This window comes from Pelobates fuscus, chromosome 6 (genome assembly GCF_036172605.1).
Source record: "Pelobates fuscus isolate aPelFus1 chromosome 6, aPelFus1.pri, whole genome shotgun sequence".
Classification (NCBI taxonomy): Eukaryota; Metazoa; Chordata; class Amphibia; order Anura; family Pelobatidae; genus Pelobates; species Pelobates fuscus.
Window position 1 is genome coordinate 227,889,569 of NC_086322.1, and position 18,049 is coordinate 227,907,617.

Consider the following 18,049-nt stretch of genomic DNA (forward strand, 5'->3'; position numbering starts at 1 on the left):
CCAACCTTGTGAAAACATAGGATAGATAAAACAAACAATAGATAATCCACGCCTAAGAAACTTAAAACCTCTGAGTGAGATCACAAATAAGAAATATATTAATTATATAAATATAATAAAATAAATTTACATAAGATTGCTAGATGTACCAACCACAGATTCTGATTATGATGATATTACTTCCGGTCTATGTCCGAAAACTGGAAACAACATAGGAAGCCAATGCGAAACCTCTTTTAACACCCTTTAACATTATGTGCATAAAGACTTCGCCTATATAAACAGACTCTTTTTAAATAGATATCACACTTCTGACAAAACCCCACAGCGAAACACGTAAAGTCAGTTTTTATAGCCAATTTTATTTGATTTTAAGATACTACTTTATTTTTTCTGTTTGTTTACTAATTTGTTATTGTAATAAAGTTTATCCTTGTAAACGTAATTTATTTGGAATTTATTTGGAATTGACTTTGTACCTTCTGGCTTCCTGGTTTTCTTCAACTCTTTGGTTGTACATATCCCAGGTGGTGATTATACCACCAATGCTCCACTACACTAGAGCAGGTACATGCTCTGTTCCATGTGAGTAGAATACCTACCTTTATTTTACTTTGAATTTTATTGTACATACTACATGATTAGATATTTCCATTTATGTCTTCACATATGGCATTTTATTGAAGAAGTACCATCACCACTGTTGAACATATATTCTGAGACGGAGATTGTACTGTCCACGCTAATAAAAGCAAAGCTCTCAGTAGCTCTTAAAAGTGTGTGTGCCTTTGTCAACAAATTGTTATTTAAACAAATAAATAAACATATTGCACTCTCACTGTTTTCTTTTTTTTTTCTCTTTGAGATATCTACAACAACTTGACAAAAAGACTTTGATGATAAATGTATGTTTATATTTCTTATACGTGATCTCACTCAAATGTTTTAAGTTTCTTTGGTGGGATAGTCTATTTTATAAATTGTAAATGATCTGTAGTTAAAGGGACACTAAGCAACATAACCATTACAGCTTGCCGTTGTGGTTATGCTGCCTAGAGTGCCCTGGCACCATCCCTATGTTTAATGCCAAAACATGTAGAAAAATAGCATAGAGACCATCTGTAACGAACCCTGGAGTGGTAGCTAGTGGTTCGTATGGTTTGAGCCGAACGGCAGAGAGCCAGAGGGATTATAGCTAGCTGTTTAATTCTTCATTCATCAGTTAAATCCCAAAGAAACGAAATCCTCTAGTTGCAGTTCTCCCAAGTATCAATCAGGTACCCAAACACCAGCCAAAACATGATGAAGGGTGTAACAAGAATGGTGTTTATTGAGACCACACTGGCTTTTATGGAGGTCCCCTACAAAAGGAGCTCCCACAGTACACAAACATAATAACCAATCACATTGTGCATTTACAATAGATAATTAGGTAAGCTAAGGGATAACCCAATTATCTCCAGGCAAATGGAAACATTTTTCCCAAAACACAGAACACCCCTTTAACTCTGGGGTATCCCCAAAAATGACATATCCCCTGATAGTCCCGATCTGGGAGACCAACCTATTCAAATTTCACCCAGATCGGTTCAAGGGTTTTTAAAAAGTGTGGAAGTTCACCGACCGCATACAAGGCTCCTGCCCAAAATAGTTACACGAATTCAGTGTGTGCAGTCGGTCAATTTCAAAAATGGCATAAAAACTATAATCCATGAACTGAGCCTCCTGGCTCATAGGAGCGATTGTTCCCCTGGTTCGTGGGAACCGAACTACCGAACGGCGCTCTCCTAGCTGTTCGGCAACAAAAGGAAGCAGGCGTTCGTATACTTTCAGCGGTTTTCGGGAAGTCGAGTGTCCGATTTTAGTTTCAGACACTCGACGACCAAGTCCGCTGCCTCCTTTCGTGCAAACAATATTGCTGCCGTTTTCTCGGCCGCGTGGTGTTCGAATATACGAACGCCGGCCACCACGAGAGAGAGCTCAATTGACGGTTCCCTTTTGAAGTTAATGAGCCAGGAGGGTGGTCGGTGTTCGGTAGTTTTAATCTAACTAACCAATAAGGCTTAAAATAGATGAATAGACGAATGACCACTGAAAACCTCGAAATCCCTGCTGGTTTTCTCACACCATCTTTCCTCGGCTGCATTGCAAATGCAGGATTAACACTTCCTCATTTTCAAAGAAAATTTCATTCAACCTGGATAACACTGATTGGCTGAAATTGCTGAGGTTCAGTTAGCCTAAAACTTCTAGGCCAATCATTGCCTTACAAGTTGGATGATATTGGCATTGATTCATGTCAAGAATTAATTCTGAATTACCACTGTGACTAAGCAGGAAAAAGTCTCCAAGCACAAGGAAGAGCCCAGGTTCCTGTCAATCATTCCTAAATTGTTTGGTAATAAACTAGGGAATAACATGAAGACACTGTAGGAAACATAAAAATTACATGTTTTATTTAATATCACTGGTAGACAAATTTTGGTACTCCATATGTTGTGGACTACATCTCCCCTGATTCTTTGCCAGCTTTCTGGCTGAAAGAGCATTATGAGAGATGTAGTCCTCAACTGGAGTGCCGAAGGTTATGTCGAAGCAATATACAAGTTATACCCACGCATGATTGTAACGTAAACACAATATGTACCTTTTTGTTTATCTGTCTATCGCTGTGAGTGTGCCGTGATGTAAATCTAACGATCATTTAGTATTTATGTTATTAGCAATATTTTATATTTCCCTTATTCATTCACCAACATATCCTCGACGAGTATTGTTATAGGTAAACAAAGTATTTACAAGCAGAAATTAAAAAAAAAAGAGATTCCAAAAGAGTTCTACTAGAAGTCTCTACCTATGTGTTTGCAGTCCAGCATGTCTGAATATCTGAATTGTTTATGGTAAATTGCTAAAAGGACCAGTAAAAATAATAAATTAAAAATAACAATGTGTTGTTTTTTTTTAACAAGTCATTATTTATTTTATCTTTTTACAGGAAATCGCTAGTTATTGAATTACATTAGATTCAATAATACAAAAAGAATCTATACCATGACCACAGGCATTTGCACAGTTTTCTACTTAATCCTAGAATAAACATTGAAGTATTTTCCGATATTATATTTGTTGGTGAATCTGGTCCATGTCATTACATATCATTATAAATCATATATTTGTTGTTTTAGGCAACTGTCATGCATCGAGTTTTCTTGGATTTTGCTGCCACCTGTTCACTACTAATCCTACCCCAGAGAGTAATACAATTAGAGCATTGCGCTGAAGAACTGCAATACGGGATTCCTTGGGATGCGAAATTAGAACAGTTTTATGCTTTAACCAAATATGTGATATGAGCCTCTAATTATTCTTTGATTACAGTGACAATGTATGAGAGTATTTAACTTTAACTATACAACCAGAAAGTATATTTTTCTCTCAAAGGGTCACTATGATGGGTAATGATTAAGGGAAAAACAGATTTAATTGCAAGGCTAAACATCTACTCCAGACAGTCATTATGATATACTTCAAGGGAAAATTGGTACCGGTAAAGAAAAACATGCAAATTGTTCAAGATATTTTTTTTACATGTGTAATATATATATATACATATATATATATATATATATATATATATATATATATATATATATATATATCTACATTCTTAGTTTAAGCATTTCATAAGAAACATTAATTCATAATATAGGTGGGTGAACCAGGACTGGCCTAACTAAGCCATGTAAGAATCAGAATTGTCACTCAACATAGCTGGGAACTTATTGGGGCTCACAGTCTGGTTCACAGGCTAAGCGTGTAGTTATTATTTGGTGCATGCTCTCTGCTCTCTTTCAGTTTGTTTTCAGCATGCCCATAGTGGTGGATGGTAAACATGACTATGTCTATCACTTTACCCATGCTTACTCAAACATACTCAAGCTGATATTACTTACTGATTAAAAAGCTGCAATTACGCTCATTTTAATAGTTCTGCTCACAATCTGGCTGGTAAAATTGAGCAAAAAAAATCATATTATATGTTCAGGGATGCATTAAAAAAAAAACAAATATAGAAGAATACTCCAAATACCTAAACCACTGTTGTTTGCAGTCGTGCTTTATGTGTTAACGGTTTTTCCTCTTTTTTCATTTTACAAAAAGTGCAGAATTAAATAGAACTTTTATAAATTAACCTGGTCACACCGCCTGGTATTTTCGAAGTTTAGAAGTTTAGTGGCTTCATGAGAAATTTGCGCCATTGTATTAAGGCATAACTGGAACAATTCAACAACTTTTCAGTTGTCAAACATAAAAAAACAGCCCAATAAGAGTCCATAGAAGTCAGTAAGATAATGTTGTTTGTAGTATGTGATTGCTGAGCTTGTGGAACCCAGCAGTCAGTTGCATATCCTTCCAGACTGTTGCACTTATATCTCATCCCTTTTTGAAATCTCTGCTCACTTCTTAAGTATTTTTCTCTTAAATATAATAGAATATTCATACATAAATTTTAAATGCTCCATTAATTAATACATCTTGCAGGTATAAACTTTGCAAATGTCACTCACAAACCCCATTTGCCAGGTAGTGAGCCAAGCCGAGAGACACTTGCTAACTTGGTTCAAATTTAAGGAATTTTTCAGGCAAAGCAATTCCATGATTTGTTATTTTTTTGCTATTGTTTCCTAATGAAGTTACACGCCAAGCTACGTAATCTTTGGCAATCATTAAAAATGCATGCATATTATAAATCATTAGCATGCATATTATAAATACCCAAATGCAAATGCTTGTATTTATCAATGCTGAACTATAACTGTCATATATTTACTTAATCTGCCAAAAAACTAAATGTCTTATTTAACCAAATGGCATTTTCACCATTTAACCAACTCTCTTGCTGTTTATCTGTTTCCAACCATGGCCAATCTTCATAAGGAGAATGTGTTGCCATGGTTCTCCAATTGAATCAGCTTCCACAGATGATAGCAATGTGGAAGATCATTAAAGATCTATGCAGTAGATTTCCATCACCTTCCCAATTGCTCCAGTCTTTTTCGTCTGCTTTGTTTCTATTCTCTATGCGCATATTTATAGCCTCCACCTAATATTTCTTCAACTATAATATTACAAAATGACACCTACAGGTTTCCTTGTCTTCTATATTTCCAGTTCCTTATCCCATGGCTTCAGGATTGTCTATGTAATTCATCACTTCTCCTTATATTTCTAACCTTTCATCATTAATACAGCTACAACCTCATATTTTCAGCTGGCTCCCCACTTATTTACAACCTTCTATGCATAGCCTCAAAGATGGTGTTATTCCTTGGAGTTAAGGATAATGGTAGCACCTTACAAGTGTATTTTCGACAGTCACAGATGGATAGATCTGCTAACTTGCATGGTCCATGTGTTTCCTAGTTCACAGCAATGGAAAGGAAGTGATAGATCAACACTACCACATGGTGTGACCAAGGAAGCATGAACACATATGAGGACTCATACATATAATACGGCTCTTCCTCATTGACCCATAGCTCAAAACTTTAGTCAGAAAGATTATGCGTGAACACAGTGGTATAAGTTAGTGGTGTTTGGCACAGTTCTGTTCTCCTCATCGTGATTACCAAATAAGTGATGTATGGGAAGAGCTTGCTATGTTTTCCAATAGATTGCTTGACTGACATAAGTTTGATACAATGTACTGTTTAGTCTCCTGCATTATACTTTTCAATCATGGATTATTTAAATTAATTAGCACTGAATAATTTTTATGTAGTTATTTAGCGTACCTGTGAAATGTTTGTTTGCTTGTCCGCTTATCTGTCTTCATATTTGTTTATCTGTCTGCCTGTCTATACGTAAAATTATCCATGTGTATAACACATGTATATATTGATAGCTAAATTTCTTTCCTGGCCATTTGCAGGACCACAGCTGCTCTAAACATTTAGACATTGCATTTAAAACACATTTAAGAGGACAAGCGTTTAACATAATGAAAGTTGTAATTAAACAGAGACATTACTTACAGTTGCATGAAGTTTTCCTTTTTTTGACATGGCTAAAAATGTGTTGGTGAAAACTCCTCTTATTCCCACAATCCCCTGAGAGACAGCAAATATTTCCAAAATGCCTAGAATGACAGAAATCTCACAATAAAACAACATGTCTGAGCCTGGATATAGAGGAAGGGAAAAGAATAACAGTGGCTGTTGATATCTATCTTTCAAGACACCTCTGTAACTTCATTGACCTTTTTATTAGTTCCCAATTGAAAGTGAAGAACTGTCAAATGTCTGTGGATCAAACTAGCGCTCTCTGTGTGGATACATTTCAAGCTATACTTTTATACTGCTCCAAGTACTGCTGTAGGATACGTTAACAGGCATACTATTTGTACAAATAAAAGGCTAAAAGGATGACGTATTTAGCAATAGAAATAGGAATAGACGACTAGTGTAAAGCTGATGCCTTAATTGGCTAACTAAGCAAAGTTAAAGTAAGAGAGATAGGCCGTTAAATGTCTAGTAGAGCCCTTAATCTACTTTGTGAGCCAATATAGGTATCACATTTTCTTTGCTTGTTTCCATCTATTTTAATGTTACTTTATCCAAAATCTACCAAAACACCAAAGCATAATATAATATGATATATAAATAAATATAAAATAGTATCGTTTGGAACAAATATATATATAGAAAATTATTTGTAAATATATTTAGTAGCTCTATTAAAAGGAAAAAAATCATATCCCTACTGCATTAGAAATACAAACAGTATAGTCTTCTACTTTTAGTCCCTTTAATGGTCTAGACCAGGCTTCCCCAAACTCGGGCCCTCCAGATGTTGCTGAACAACTCCCATGATTCTATGAATGAAATAGATATTCTGAGAATCATGGGAGTTGTAGTTCAACAACATTTGGAGGGTCAGAGATTGGGGAAGCCTGGAGACGGAGAAATGAGGATAGGAATTAACCTAACAGGGCTTGATTTCCAATTTTTCAACTCTTGATTTCTTATTTTCTTCACCTACACAGCTAGGAGCTTTGCGTTTTACATTTATAATCAGTATGATTTAGAGAGGATATTTATTATATCCAGGTGGCATTTCTTCACTTTTGGTGAGGTAGTGACTTTTTTCCAATTTTTTGTTTATCTTAGCGATGGGCCCTAAAACACCCCTGGAGTGTTATGTTGGTTCCATTGTTTTTTTAGTGTTCTACTCTACTTTCAATTTCGATTGAGGGCCCTTCTAAACCCATCCAGCTACCCTTACCACCTCTGGTGATATCTTTCTGGAGGCAGTCTCATTTTTATCTTCTCGTCCAATACACTGCTTCCTTATATCAGCATTTGATGATGGTCGATGTTGAATGTCATATAACAAAGTTAAACTTGGTTGTTGTCGCGGAAGTATCCTCCAGTTTCTGTCAGAAAGGCAGCCACTAAAACTGTATTTGGCCCTGCAATGCATTGCTGTATCTACAAAGCACTTATTAAATCGAGGCCATATAGTGAATCCATGCGCCAAGTTGACATAGTTTCCCCATCTTTTGTCTTTACACAATTAATTTTTTTTATCTAATTCTAGTTTTTTCTCTCTCTAATAACCACACGCTCCCATCAATTTTCTACCATAGAAGAAAGTTGGTATTTGTGTAGCATGTAATGCAAAGCTCACCGTTATTACCAATAAAAAACATTCTGCAGAACCACCTGTCCACAAATGTCCTACAATATCCCACACACAGTGAATCCACACGTGGTAAAAATACGAACTTGAAGTTAATTATGCGTGTTAACTCACATTCTGCAGTAAACTACAAAACCATGGGGCTTATTCACTAAACTCCAAATTCCAGGAAATTGAAATCCAAATGGCAAAATCAGGGCAAAAAAAAGTCGATCTGGAAAAATTCTTTATCTCAGCTATAATCTCAGCTTGACTATTCTATCCTGAGTTTTGTCATTTGGATTTGCTACATGTTGGAATTTAGAGAATGACACCATCTGTGATATGTGTATCAAATCATAGGAAGAAAAGACTTTGGGTTTTATTTGCTAGAAAGCAATTTGCAGTGAGTTGACAATGGACTTGCAAATGGAAAAATGTCCAATTCTGTAAAAAAGGTGATTATAAACCAAACAGTAAGTTTCAGTAAAACAGCAACGTGAAATGAAACAATGGAGTTCAAAAAGGTGTGGAATATACATATATATAAAGACAAATAGAAAGTATGAGATTTTAGGTATAGAGCAATGTTTAGTTGTTACTGCCCACTTGGTTCTAATTTGCTGCAGAAGCTATTCCTGTAATGAACCTGTCTCTCACCCCGATACTCAGCCATACATACAAGCATTGAAAGAAGTTGTGCATATGCACCTGTTATACACAAATTTTACATTCTCAGGATTTCTCTTTCAATTTTAGCATAAGCTTGTGTTTATCAGACGGCTGTCGGGACGTAAGTCATTTTCTGCTGCCCAGACTTACCACCCAGCCCTTTAAAGGAGACGTTTGTCTGTTTAGAAGGATAAATTTATTCATATTGTACAAGTTTGATATTCAATTTTTCCCACAAAATTCTCATTGTACCGATAGGACAGAATTAGTAATGAAACAAGAACCAAGTATATTTTTTTGTTTTACTCTAAAGAAAAAATATCTATCCATCTATCTATCTATCTATCTATCTATCTATCTATCTATCTATCTATCTATCTATCTATCTATCTGTCTGTCTGTCTGTCTGTCTGTCTGTCTATCTATCTATCTATCTGTTATGTTACATTTCAGCACACCACCACAACACTGACCATACATAGAAAACATTGCAAAACTAAAACCCACTGAAAGAATGGCTGGGAAACAATGTAGGCCATGAAGTAGAGAAAAGAATGCTTAGAAAAATAAAACGAAATAATCTCTCCTTTTCATGTATACACTTTATTTTGTGTTTACATGTTTTCCTGCTTATGACCTACCCTTGATTCTGAACTTTCTTTCCATGGCTTAGACACCAGAATTTTAAAGTACTCAGTTTTATGTTACACTGTCACAATATCGTTAATAGTATTGTCATCACTTGTATTACCCCATCACAGGCAAAGATTTATTTTATTTTAGTTTCTGTTTCACAGTAAAGTGCCCGACTCACATTGTACATTACATTTTGTAAATGAGAGTAGGAGTTTGTTGACATTTCTTTTATTCCCACTCCCTTTCTGACAAAACACTCCACTGCTCAATAACATGTGCGGCCAATTTATATATATATATATATATATATATATATATATATCCAAAAGTAGTAAAGGGAGCACACTAGGTCTTGAAAATTGTGCAAAAAAGTATTTATTGCATTCAAAAGGAATACAACGCTGTGGTACAGCAAATCAACGTTTCGACCCTGCTGGGTCTTTATCAAGATCACAGTGCAAAACATAAAATACTGACAATTTATACATAAACATATGTGGAGCTTACCAATTAGGATGATCGGACAGCCTGTAGACTGAAACCCGGAAGTGAGGAACCACCACGTGATAATGTGCGTCTGACGTGTTGCGTATTGCGTGAATAGCGTAGTTGCTAGGTACTTACGTCAAAAGAGTGAAAATTGTGTTACATGTTACGTAAATGGCGTGGTCACCGAGTAACTACGTCCAGAAGTTAAAAACAAATGCCTGAACAGGGCAAGTTGAAAATACAGAGGCTACATCAGCCTGCCAGCTTGTATACATAAAGCCCTTAAGCCCCTTTCATAAAAATCCCCTAATGTGCATCTATGTGTGTATTAAAGTAAAGTGCCGTGAATAAGTGAAGAAAATACATAGAAAAGCTTACAGTGCGTCAACTGTGCTGTGGTAATCCAAGCCTATGATGATTATAGAACCGAAATTTTACAACAACTACGGGAGGAATCAACATATTTAAAACTCACGTTTGATCCAGTTTCAAAATTCCAGAAAAGGATCACATCCGTGATTGAGGAAGGATTGGCACACCGCTACCTGGATGAACGCACTGCTGAATTTTTATTTGTGAAACATCCCAAACATCCGGTGATGTACACCCTACCAAAAATACACAAAGATGCTGATCGTCCACCGGGCAGACCGATTGTGTCAGCAAAAGAAGGGTTAATAGAGCCCATTGCTCAATTCATTGACTTCCATATCAACAGCAGCATAAGGAAGCTACCGACATGCTTACTTGACACCCAGCATTTCATTAGTCAGATAGAAAACATAGAGTTAACCAACACAGACACCATTCTAGCCACTATGGACGTTAAAAGCCTCTATACGATAATACCAAAGAAGGAAGGTATGGAAGCCATCAATGAAATCTTACAGCAAGATGAAGCATACCAAGGTCCTCCGATCCCATATTTAATGGAATGGCTCGATATTGCTCTTACCTGCAACTACTTTAAATTCGAGGAGCACTTCTATCTGCAGACCTCCGGTACGGCCATGGGGGCGGCCATGGCACCGGCATACGCCAATGGATTCATGTATTGGTTTGAAAATACATACATCCTCCCTATATACCAACATCAGATAATTAAATACCTAAGATATGTTGACGATATCTTCATGATCTGGAAAGGGACTACGACTACACTTGAGGAAATGGTAGAGAATATCAATAGTCTACCAATACCAGTAACGCTGACACTTAGTTGGCATAATACCAATATTGAATTTTTAGACGTCTCGATCTTTAAGGAAAAGGGTCAGTTGGGGTTCACCCTATACAGAAAGGTGACTGACCGTAACACTCTCCTGTCGGCTACCAGTTTCCATCCTCAACACATCAAGGACGCTTTACCCATATCACAGTTTCTAAGAGTGCTACGATTTAATAGCGACCTAAGTAAATGTGAAGAGCAATTGCACGAAGTCCGTGACCGTTTCCTAGCAAGGGGATTCCATCCCAGGATATTGGATATTGCATTGGAGAAAGCTCGAAGCAAATCCAAACAAGTTAAAACTACTAAATCCAACACAAAGGACAGACTGTTTCTTCCTCTAACTTACAACACCGCAACTGCATCACTTAAAAAATCTATATTTAAAAACTGGAGCATACTCCACGCGGATCAAAACCTTCCTAAAAAATTTAAACAGAGTCCTATGATCAGCTACAGACGGGGCCGAAACCTAAGGGACCTATTGGTTCGAAACGACCCTCGGCACTGCTATGCAAAACCACCTCTCATTCACAAAAAAGGCTGCTTTAAATGTAGCGGATGTGTTACCTGTAGCCATATGTATACGGGATCAACATTCGCTCATCCCCACAGTGGCAAAAGAATGGCAATCAAACACTACATCACGTGCATGACCACTCATGTCATATACATGATCACATGCCCCTGTGGACTCTCGTATGTCGGTAAAACCGATATGACTCTGAGGGACCGGATCAGGGGACACCGGTCAGGAATAATGACGGCATTTAGAGACAAACGGACCGAAAAACCCGTTGCAAAACATTTCTTAGCTAACAACCATCATCTACCCCTACTACGATTCATCGCCATTGACCATGTCCCGGTACAACCGAGAGGAGGTGACAGATCCAAGCTACTTCTACAACGCGAGGCCTACTGGATTCATCATCTCAACACAGTGACTCCGAATGGATTGAATGAACACCTTGCATTGTCCATGTTTCTTTGAAACAGAACTTCTATTACTATAATCTGTATTAGGTCTACACATTACAATATTCAGCACGTCAAAAATTATCGCTGCAACCTTATAGTACAGTGCCCACTTGATAAACAGGTGATACTACCCACTCCCCATTGGATGGAACTACCTATTAGTCTACAAAGAAAAGATCCCACCCAATTTTTTTCTTACTATAAACACCTTAATTAGTAGAACTTGATTCTCATTAGTTATATATATATACAAATGGAGTTTAATGTATATTGGCAATACAGCCCCTAACGCAGAGGGCCAGTTTAGACAGTTAGGGAGAGGATCAGATATAAATTGATTTATTAATTTATTAATTTATGTACCAATTTCTTTATTGATCAATTTTTTATGTAGATATATCTTTATTCGTTTATGCATACGATAAGACTAATATTTAGGTAGCCATCTTTTCCCCAGCTCAGTACCTGCAGTTTGGTATAGCAACTAAAACTAATTCATATACCCCCTCAGGGGTAGTTAGTATAGAGCCCATATACCTCATAGGGATAGATGACACAATAGTACCTTCTACTGTATTGTTTGTTATATGGTCCAGCCCCGCTCCCAACCTCTTGTGTGAGTATATGTACACGGTTGACGCACTGTAAGCTTTTCTATGTATTTTCTTCACTTATTCACGGCACTTTACTTTAATACACACATAGATGCACATTAGGGGATTTTTATGAAAGGGGCTTAAGGGCTTTATGTATACAAGCTGGCAGGCTGATGTAGCCTCTGTATTTTCAACTTGCCCTGTTCAGGCATTTGTTTTTAACTTCTGGACGTAGTTACTCGGTGACCACGCCATTTACGTAACATGTAACACAATTTTCACTCTTTTGACGTAAGTACCTAGCAACTACGCTATTCACGCAATACGCAACACGTCAGACGCACATTATCACGTGGTGGTTCCTCACTTCCGGGTTTCAGTCTACAGGCTGTCCGATCATCCTAATTGGTAAGCTCCACATATGTTTATGTATAAATTGTCAGTATTTTATGTTTTGCACTGTGATCTTGATAAAGACCCAGCAGGGTCGAAACGTTGATTTGCTGTACCACAGCGTTGTATTCCTTTTGAATGCAATAAATACTTTTTTGCACAATTTTCAAGACCTAGTGTGCTCCCTTTACTACTTTTGGATATATATTACGCGGGATTGCACCTAGGCTCAGAATACCTAAACTACAAACACGGAGGAGTGCCTGGCTTTGGTATTTTGTATATATATATATATATATATATATATCAGACCAGACTCTGGCACTCAACCTCAACGAAAAAAAGTATATCAAATGTATATTACCAGGGTGCCTCCAGGCCAATAGATAAAAAGGTAGAAATCAGGAGCACTCGCTTGGATTTTTCAAACGTGAATAAACTATTTAATCACAACTTCAACATCAACGTTTCGACCCTTCAGGGTCTTTATCAAGATGTTGATAAAGACCCTGAAGGGTCGAAACGTTGATGTTGAAGTTGTGATTAAATAGTTTATTCACGTTTGAAAAATCCAAGCGAGTGCTCCTGATTTCTACCTTTTTATATATATATATATATATAAATTGCCCGCACATGTTGCACATGTTATTGAGCAGTGGCATATTTATACTTTTTAACAAATTAATACTTACACATGCAAATAAACCATCTAATAAGAATAATAATACTCAAACCTGTACTTTAACTTTATGAGGATTTTATAACTTCAAAAATAATAAAATATAGCATACAGTGAATGTGAAACACAATACACAAAAATATCAAATAATGTAAAAAGCTTATCCAAAAATATTAACTCAAGGCCTTTGTTCCTAACCGAACTGTTTTGACATCATTTCGTATGACAGTTAATTCAGCATAATTCGCAGCTTAGTGAATAAGCTCCCAAAATTAACTATAAAGGTTATTGCCTCCCAATGATTCTGACCTACCCAGGATTATTAGCTAAATACTGAATTTTAGCAAACTAATTCCAGATGGCTAAACTGAAGCTAAAATAGGCAAGCTGTCTATCAACTATTTTAGTCTCAATTACGTAATTTGGATTTATTTGCAAACTTTGGTGTTTAGTGAATATCTCATACTCTAAAGTGCTGATTGTGTAGCTCAGAATTATGGTTAATTCAGTTATATATGCAGTTAGTTTTATTTATTTAGAATTCTCACTTTTATTTCTGTCTGTTCACAAATTAGTGATGACAACATTATCACCGCAGTAACATCTAGTAAGATCAATTATAATTTTATATTTATTCTGAGATATAATTTCACCTTGTACTACTCCTAGTACACAATCCATGTTTAATTATATTACTATCAGCTGAAACCACTGATTACAGTATGTATTCAAACCCCTTTTAAATTTTAAGTTGTAAAAATTACAAGATAATTAATTACAGTAACTAAAGGGTAATCAAAGCCAGATTTTCCTTTAAATCAGCATTTTTCAATATTCCCCATGCAATTGTAGCTATTAGCATTTTTCAATTAAGCTATATGAATAAAAATATTCCCAACCAATTAGCTATAATAATAGCTATTATTCACCCAGTTTGTCCTCGTACTAATCTTTCCAAACAGCTGTCCCATAATACCATGTTTTAATCATATTTATCCTAACTTCTTCTCTTTAACTTCTAAGAAAATTATAAAAGGGGTTCAATGCAGAATTAAGTAATTGTCTTATGTTTATAGGCAAGTTTTTTTTTTAATGAAGTATATATGTAATACTCAGAATTATCTAAAGTATATGCTAAGAAACCATTTTTAAATGAGTCTGTACAGAGAGGCTGAATAAGGCATGGTTTGGGAGAGGCATTCCCCTTTAATGTTTCAACCTGTGTTAATATATTAATCTCTCTCAATCTACTCTATTGGGTTATTTTTTTTTCTTAAGTAAGAATTCAACCTGAATTCTACATTTAAGGCTAGAGTAGCTGCGTTGACAGCACAGCTGACTTAGAGAATTTTTCCAGTTTGGCTATTTTTATCTTACATTTGCAAATCCCTGTGAATTCTCATTTTAGTGAATATATTAACAATAAATGCAAAGTTATAAACAGTGTTTGGACTTGTATTATTTGGTATTATTGTATCAAACTAGTTGAAAGAAAATATTTCAATATGAAATATATATATATAGGGTTACACACTACAGTAAACAAAAGTTGGAGATGTAATGTGAATTCAAAGTGACTATCTAATCTAAGTCAAAAATAGCTGAGCTGGAAAAATCATTCAAGTCAACTATGCATCTGATTTGACAACTTTGGTCTTAAATCGAAATACACTGTGAATGTCTGACAATTCTTACTAAAGAATACACCTGAATGACTTTAACAGCAAGCTCAATCACACAGTGCTACATTTATTTAACAAACTAAAAAAAAAAAAAAAAAAATTAAATGAAAGTTTTTCTTAATGTAGTATAATGTTATAGACAGAGTAACAAAATCTAGTGGATGGAATTTAAGAATTTTGTTTTGTTTTTACATTGTATAACAAAATCTTAAATTCTCAATATTTTTCCAATAATCATGATTAGTAGGACACATGCTTATTTATTGTAAGGAATCAAAGTAAACAAAGTGTATTGAGTTTAAGATCATTTCTGCTCTTAATAATGCTCTAAAAAAATTAATCAGTTTTAACATACTTCAAACCCTGTGTAAGAAACAGACAGCTCAATACAGAGTTAAGTAGCTCAGATTTGCACAGCTGAGACAAGTACAAAAAAAACTATGGTGTGATTTATTTTCAAGAGTGAAAAATATGATTTAAAAGCATTTAATCTTTTTAAAAAAACACAACATTTCACAGTTTAACCCCAGCACAGAAACACATTTATTAAACAGCATGGTACAGATTGTCTTTTAAACTGGATCTAAATACATAGTTTAGTCCTTAACCTGTGTATATCATTCAGATATAAGAGTCAGAATGTGTATGTGGAAGAATTGAGGTGACACATATTATAGATTAGCAATAATTCTAAAGATCTATTTTAAATTGTAAAGTCGATTCCAAACCCTATTGCTCCCAGATGACTATAAATGAAGCATACTTTGTCCTATGTATTGTTAGCTCAATACAATAAGGTGTGGAGCAGCTATGTGCAATCATCTATATAATCTTTAATGTCTGCACTGCTTGATAAAATGCTAAGGAAATTGGCTTTAATAATTCATAATAAGCTTTTAAACGTGACGCCTAACGTACCGCACACCAAGTAGAGGATGTTACACCGTGTCTCAGACGTGCTGGGTTTTGTATATATGTATTGAATTTCTGATTATTCTAGTCGCCATCCATACTGCTATAGGAAGGATCCGGGTTTCCGCATTTAAATATTTAACAGGTACTCCAGAGAACTTTAGAAAACTTTTTTTTTTTCTTTTTTTTTTTAGCAATAAATAAATCTTTGGTGCTTATTCTCTACTGTTACATAATGTTAGTAGATCTATCACAATGTAATGTCATAGATAGATGGTGTGGTGTTATCAAACATATATTTAGAATTAGTAAATACAAATAATATTAATAATAATAATAATAATAATAATAATATAATATATATATATACATACATATATATATATATATATTGTATTTTTAAAATAAATCTATATATATATATATATATATATATATATATATATATATATATACATGAAAAAAATAAAGATATATACTATTAAGATATATACTATAAAAGTACTCAGTAGTGAAAGAATGTGATAACTGTTAGTGAGACTATACATGTTACTCACTATATATTTTTTATGTTGTATTTATTATGATTTAGTGGACATTAATATTTGCCAATAATATATTATTGATGATCTAGTAATTGCAGCAGTCAGGGGGAATTGATGTGCCTCTCTACCTATGTGTTTATGATACAATGTTGCTTTCCTGAGATGGTTTAACACATGCATGCCAGGGACTCAGGGTACAGGACTGCCATCCCTTGCCCTTTCACTTACTTAAATGATTGGCTTCATGAGATCCATTGACTCTGCCATCCGGGTGAATCTGGAGATGGAATCCAATGCCCACCCTGCAGAACAAGCTGCCAGTCCTACGGCCAGATGTGCTCCACAAAGACCCACTGATGCCCTCTGATCCAACTGTGCCAGGGGAGGAAGGAGACACTGAGGCTGAAGATTTGCCCCTGTGCTTTTTACTCAGGCTGCTGGTTCCTTTTGCCCCCTTGCCTTTGGCTTTCTTTTCCTTGCTAGCTGCTGACACTGTGGTGATCAGGCTGAGTGTGGAGACCAAGTAAAGTATGAAAAAACAGAATAAATGCAATTTCATTCTTCCAATGCACAATGTCCCAAGTGCATCTTGCTGCCCTGGTAGCCCGTGCTGTAGCAGCAGCAGTCAGTGACTTAGTTGTAATGTGCTTCTTCTGGTCAGATGTGTGTGTGTGTGTGTGGCTGCCAGGCACAGATAGACCCAACCTGAGCCCTGGCACTGCCTGATGTATTTATAACGCCTGTGATCTCACAGCCAGATGCCTGCAGCCTGCCCAGTCAGCCTCCTTCCCAAGATGCTGCTCTGATCTCTGGTGCAGATCTCCCCAGGAGTGAGGAGGATTCAATCCAGTTGGGTTATTTAGTGGAGGGATGGAGAGGTCTGTGATGGGTACAGTGCCACCCCTTGGAGATCCAGCCATACATAAAGGGAGACAGATTTGGAAACTCCATAGATCCCATGGAGAGGGTTCCCAGCCAGACACAGATGTAATGGATCTGTCCATGCAGAGTACAGCAGTATGAGCCTGTGCATTAAGCTCTATTGCTATGTCATCTATCTCTAACCATCAGTGGGACAAGCTGTTACAGGAGTTTTCTGGGCATTCACTAAAGGACCAATCACAGTATCTCCTGGCTGCCATCAGATCCTCTAACAAAGAATAGGTATACAGCTCTATAATCAGCTCTACCCTGCTGCCATCATCACTAACCTCCAGGAGCTGCTTGTCTTCATTAGGTGTTTGTCATTCATGTTGCACTGTGAGGCATGACTGCTCACTGCTGCTAAAAGCACTCTGTGCACGACATACATAGCAAGTGTATACACAAACATGCAATGTAAAAAGTACTTAGAATCTGAAGATATACAACTGACATGCCTTTATGGACTTAAAGACACTGATCTCTCTCTCTCTCTCTCTCTCTCTCTCTCTCTCTCTCTCTCTCTCCCTCTCTCTCTCTCTCTCCCTCTCTCTCTCTCTCTCTCTCTCTCTCTCTCTCCCTCTCTCTCTCTCTCTCTCTCTCTCTCTCTCTCTCTCTCTCTCTCTCTCTCTCCC

The 18,049-nt window shown here is 36.2% G+C and overlaps 1 protein-coding gene across 1 annotated transcript in view; it reads right to left on the reverse strand.

The window, feature by feature from the left end:
• Positions 1-17,167, reverse strand: part of FGF5 (fibroblast growth factor 5) — a 62,336-nt gene extending 45,169 nt beyond the window's left edge. The window contains exons 1-2 of the mRNA XM_063425362.1: positions 16,722-17,167; positions 6,036-6,139 (exon numbers count right to left, since the gene is read on the reverse strand). Of these exons, the coding sequence (XP_063281432.1) occupies positions 6,036-6,139; positions 16,722-17,052 (435 nt within the window). The 5' untranslated portion in view covers positions 17,053-17,167. The remainder of the gene's footprint in view (positions 1-6,035; positions 6,140-16,721) is intronic.
• Positions 17,168-18,049: the final 882 nt, after the last annotated feature.